At 37.5% G+C, this 6,045-nt stretch overlaps 1 protein-coding gene across 5 annotated transcripts in view; it reads right to left on the bottom strand.

The window, feature by feature from the left end:
• Nucleotides 1-305: 305 nt before the first annotated feature.
• USP6NL (USP6 N-terminal like) overlaps nt 306-6,045 on the bottom strand; it is a 193,482-nt gene continuing 187,742 nt past the window's right edge. For all 5 annotated transcript variants that reach the window (XM_035021663.1, XM_035021664.1, XM_035021665.1 and 2 more), the window contains one exon: nt 306-3,882. In XM_035021663.1, coding sequence (XP_034877554.1) covers nt 2,474-3,882 — 1,409 coding nt within the window. In that variant the 3' untranslated portion in view covers nt 306-2,473. The remainder of the gene's footprint in view (nt 3,883-6,045) is intronic.

Genomic DNA, 6,045 nt, shown 5'->3' with positions numbered 1-6,045 from the left:
ACAGCAGGTCCAGCGATGCATTAAGATCAGCCTCCGCTCCATGAGGATCCTCACCAAATACAGTTTGATGATTCTATTTAACCCACTTTACTAATACTATTTCATCTTTTACCATCATTCCATTATTTATGTCTTACTAAAAGATAAATTTGAAAGACTAAAATTGTATGGTAGCAAAATAAGTTCAAATTAAATTTTCCTACTTGAAAAGCTAACAGAGAACTACATTTTATAGTGGGGAAGACTGGAAACACCTTATTGCTATTAATAATGGCGGATAAAATAAAGGAAAGGTGAGTTCTAAGTACAGTACTCCCGAAAATTAATAAAGCATTTAACATACAACTGTGATAGATATATAAAGTCGTGTAGGCAAACACTGAGCAGTATCTCCTCAATTAGAAGAAAATTAGCTTTAGAAGCATCAGAGATACAGAGCACTTCTGCCACATGAAAAAAAGCACATGAAAACACAAAATATACTTATTACTTTTAGCATGTTAAAAACAATCACATCAAAAAAAGTATACAGATAAAAATGTCATAGATGACATAAGAAAATAGTGTGTGTATATATATATTTTGCATATATATATGTATATATATATATAAATCTACAGTATTTACCACTGTTGACACATATATTTTGGAGCAGCTCAGATGCTACTATCATAACCTAAATTATACAGCTTGGTTTATTACAAGTTCACAGAATCATGGTTTAAAAATTGGAATTAATATCCTCAGCTACATGTTTTATCTACATTTCTTTCTAAGCCTCCACACGATCTGAATCAAGAGCCCAGGGAGAGCGGGATTTTGTGTGCACTTTAGCATAGAGCAGGGAGCTGCTAACACACTGCCATTTGTTTTGCTGTTTAATAACATCATTACCAAGTTGATTAAAATTACATTAGACTCATTATATACATAAAAAATATTGTCACATTCGCTAGCTAAACAAATGTTACTCTCATTTGAAAAGACATACTTCGGTACCTTGAAAGTTTAAAGCCCCAACTTGCAACAAGAAGAGCCCTCGATGTTAGGTTTTCTACTCTCGTCCTTGCTCAAACCCGAGGGAAGTATGCTGAAAACCAGCTCTCCAATTAAACACAAAGTCAGGCTTTCTGGGGGTGCCCAAAACTGTCCCCATGTTTTGCTAATTGTAGTGTAATAGACTATTTTTAAAAGACATTGTTAATTTTTTAACCATGAACCTGAATTTGTTTTCACTGCAAAAGAAAAAAAGGAGACTTTTGGAAGTATGAAAGTCATACTATTTTTTAAAAAAGATTAAAACCTTAGACTCCTATTAATAATTAGGATCATTTTTACAAGTTTACACAATGATAATTTAATGGCCTAAATGTAGCAATATCCACTGATTACCAACCTTTAAAGAAAGAGTGCCAGAAAAAGCTCATGTAAATGAACAGCCCAGGCCCTGCAGGAATTTAAAGGGCAGAAATAAGAAGTAACCATATTGTTAATCCTGCTTTCAAATGGATTTCAAAGGAGTCTGTTCTGCTGCCCCATGTGAGTGCTTGAGGAGCCTAACTTGCAACCCCTCCTGCTAGCACCGACAGAGAGCAGGATTGCAGCACTTTCCCTGCATCTGGCAACGAGCATTCTGCTCTGAGCTTCACAAGAGGCAGACCAGAACAAAGGGCACAGATGCACCAAAACTGCTCTAAAACTGATCGTGGGGTACGAGCAGCGCCCCACCTCTGGCCATGAACTTACTCCAAGTGCCCCAGGGTTTAAGCACCATTCAGTGGTGAGCCTTTCTCTCTCCAGTGTCTTTAATTTTCAGAAGGAAAGAAGAGGGCCACAACTGCAGAGAAGCTGCATGAAGTCAGGGCAAAACCCGATGGCACTCTAGGACCTGGGGGAAAAATATGGGGGCGGGGGGGAACTTGGCTGAAAGACAAGTTAAGGAAAGGAAGAAGAGTAAATCATTTCATGGATGTAGATCAAAATTAATTTTGTTAATGTTCCTTTAGTTCTGTGTTCAAATGTGTGTACATGGAGGCCTTCTGGTATCTACTGAAAGACACACACACTAAAGCCTTAAAAATATCTATTCTACACAGTTTTTCAGTGCTTTCTAATGTTACTCAAAACAGGATGGGCTAATGGCGCAAAAATGCTCAGGTTTTGGAGAAAGATATAAATGAAACCAAGTCATGAATTATCATTATGCGTGCATCCCTAAATGCTATTGCTATGTTTCCATGTTAAATTCTTTTTAACAGGTTCAGTGATGATGCAATTTAAAAATGCTCATCATAAGCAGCATCTACATGGGGATGAAACACTCCTATATATTCTTACTACTAGCATACACTGGAATTGTGCAAGATGTTTATGTTTACAATAGTATAAAATACTGCTTTGGCAATTATAAACATAGCAATGTAGGTTTCAAATGGTTTCTATTCTCTTGTCTTTACCAAGTATAGATAAATTCTCACAGCAATACTGATTCTTGAATAGAAAGTCCATCCCGATTTCTGTAGTGATACACTGGAGGCGAGGGCCCTGAATATTGATACCCAGAGGAACTGGCATCTTCTAAACCTGGGGAAGTTCTATATCGCACTGGACTATCTACTGAAACTGCCGGGAGGCTATGGTCCTGAAAGGGAACATGCTGAAAGGCGGAATATTTTGGTAAATTGCTCAAGTGGCCACGGTTAGCATCCTGAGTCCACAACTGTCCATGAGTCTCGGGTCTGTACGTGTAACTAACTTCCGACCATTTTCTGTTATCTGGCAGATAATCCATGGGAGGAATGATGAATTGTCCATTCTTTGGTGACTCTGAATTGCCTGCATATCCCCCGGCACCAGTGTCAACGGGAAGAACTTCTATGCGGCTGGAGGGCAGCACCACAGGAAGCGGGCGGCTGTAAGATTTCTCTGGAGAAATATCGACTGACAGGGTAGAGCCATAAGGTCTCCGGGAAGGATTCATTTGAGTCCCATGGGTAAACTGTGGAGATGCAAAGCTGCTGTTAGCAGTAGGGATGCGTTTGGGAGAATTTCCATGGTAAACAGGGGGGTTACTGTAGGATGGAGGGTGCACTGTCCTGTGCTCCTCCCCATCTAACAGAGATGGGTATTTTGCATAACCTGCAGGCTGCACTTTAAAAGTAAACTTGTTTGATATTTTTGATGGACTAGAACTTGGCTCCACGTGCTTCCTCGGGCTGTGAGAGTAAACCATGTTCCTTGGACTTTGGGAGTAGGCTCTTTCTAGTGCCTCTTCAATGGAAACGCTGTTGTCATTTTCAGGTACGTTATCATACTGGGACGCAGTAGAGCCCCGTTTCCCTTCATCAGCATCCAAGACCTTCATCTTCTGCCTTACATTTGATGCCCGAGTATCAGCAGAACTTGGGATGGTGACTGTAAGTGCGGGGTGTGCTGACCTATTTTTGCCTTCGATAACATATTTGGCAGTTTTTTCAATAGCTGAAATATCTGATGGCTTATTCCACTTGGGCACAAATTCCTTCCTGGTATTTGAAGTGGCATTGCTATTTTGGTTAGCAGCTGCATGATTATATTGCCTGGAACTGTCTTGTGGACCTGATGGAAGTTTTCTTTGAAGATCTGCTTCATCTTTAAGCTTTTTACTGTCTTCATCATCTGATTTCCGTCTTAGCGCCCTTACTCGTTCTGGTGTACCAATTCTACTCTGATGGTGAGGGGAATGCTCATGTTTTTTGTGAGGCGATGAGCCACTTTCTCTTCTGCTGCTCATATGGGGACTTGACCTGCCCACACTTCTTTGTCCATTGCTCAGGTGACTAATGCAAGCAGATTCAGGTGGAAGCTGTCCCAAAGGTTTCTTTGGATATTCATCCTCTTTACCTAAAGGGAAAGATAGATTCATAAGTAATATACATACAGGGGTAAATAGTATCAAATATAAGAACCACACCATGAACAACTGCATGCTTTTCACATGTGCACTCATATACATACATATATATATATATATGCCACAGAATTTTAGGGGTTTAGAAGAAGCATTTTTTAGAGACACTGATACTAAAACATAGCAAAATGCAAAATCTTTTTAGACAGCAGGCAGGTGGAAATATTTATGAACTTATGAGTAAGGTTTATACAATTATGCAACATGTAATTCTTATGTTTTCTTAAGATACATTGTTACAGGCTTTTTCAAAAATGCAAAGCTGATATTCTCATTTTTATTACTAAAACAATCGTGCAGGTCAGTAGTTCAATGTCTTACCATTACATTACTTTTGCTTTAACCTACCTCAAATAAAACGGTTTTGAAATCTCAGTAAAACCTCTCCTATCAAATTCAAGCAGGTCTGCCAAATTGAAAAGGCAGGTGATGACCAACTGTAGTCTCAAAGTTGTCCCAAAACAGCTTATTATTGTTATTATTACTAGTATTATTATCTCAAGTACCTGCCATAGTATAACATCATGATAAAAAGAAAGAGTACTCCATCTCAAAGTTAATAACTCTAAAATGATCCTACTGCAAATGCAAAAAAGGAAAAAAAATAATTAAAAAAGAAAAAGAAAGAAAATCATACTGGGTACTTTTAGTTTTATATCTTACATAACTTACATCAGAAAATTAATGAAGAACTAAAGGAAGGTACAATAAATTGGCCATTCAGTAAACAGTTTTAGGATGTCCGCTCTCACGACTTTTATTCAACACAATACTGGAAGTCCTAGCCACAGGAATCAGACAAGAAAAAGGAATAAAAGGCATCCAAATTGGCAAGGAAGAAGTAAAACTGTCACTATTTGCAGATGACTTGTACTATATATAGAAAACCCTTAACACTCCACCAAAAAGCTACTAAAATGAATTCAGTAAAGTCACAGGATACAAAAATCAATGTACAGAAATCTGTTGCACTTCTATACACTAATAATGAAGCAGCAGAAAGAGAATTAAGAAAATAATCCCATTTACAATTGCACCGAAAAGAATACTTAGGAATAAATTTAATCAAAGGGGTGAAAGACCTGTACTCTTAAAACTATAAAACACTGATGAAAGAAATTGAAGATGACACAAAGAAATGGAAAGATACTCCATGTTCATGGACTGGAACAACAAATATTGTTAAAATGTTTATACTACCCAAAGCAATCTACACATTTAGTGTAATTACTATCAAAATACTAACAGCATTTTTCACAGAACTAGAACAAACAATTCTAAAATGGAACCACAAAAGACCCTGAAGAGCCAAAGCAATCTTGAAAAAAAAAAACCAAAAACCAAAAAACTCGAGGTATCACAATTCCAGACTTCAAGTCCTATTACAAAGCTGTAGTGATCAAGACAGTATGGTAGTGGCACAAAAACAGACACACAGACCAATGGAACAGAATAGAGAGCTGAGAAGTAAACCTACAATTAGATGGTCAATTAGTCTTCAACAAAGCAGAAAAGCATATGCAATGGGAAAAAGACAGTCTCTTCAACAACTGGTGCTGGGAAAACTGGACAACTATATACAAAAGAATGAAACTGGACCATTTTCTTACACCACAAAAATAAACTCAAAATGGATTAAATACCTAAATGTGAGACCTAAAACCATAAAAATCCTAGAAGAGAGCACAGGAAGTAATGTCTCTAACATCAGCCGTAGTAACATTTTTCTAGGTATGTCTGCTCAGATACAGGAAACAAAAGCAAAACTAAACTATTGGGACTACCTCAAAATAAAAAGCTTCTGCACAGCAAAGGAAACAATCAACAAAACTAAAGGGTAACCTACGGAATGGGAGAAGATATTTGCAAATGACATATCAGATAAAGACCTAGTATCCAAAATATATAAAGAACTTATTCAACTCAACACCAAAAAGAAATCATCCAATTTAAAAATAGGCAGAAGACATGAACAGACATTTCTCCAAAGAAGACATCCAGATGGCCAAAAGACACATGAAAAGATGTTTAACATCACACATCATCAAGGAAATGCAAATCAAAACTACAATGACATAACACCTCACACCTGTCAG

This window comes from Mirounga leonina, unplaced genomic scaffold (genome assembly GCF_011800145.1).
Source record: "Mirounga leonina isolate KUSES-001 unplaced genomic scaffold, KU_Mleo_1.0 Mir_175, whole genome shotgun sequence".
NCBI lineage: Eukaryota > Metazoa > Chordata > Mammalia > Carnivora > Phocidae > Mirounga > Mirounga leonina.
This window is presented reverse-complemented; position numbering and strand designations above follow the sequence as displayed.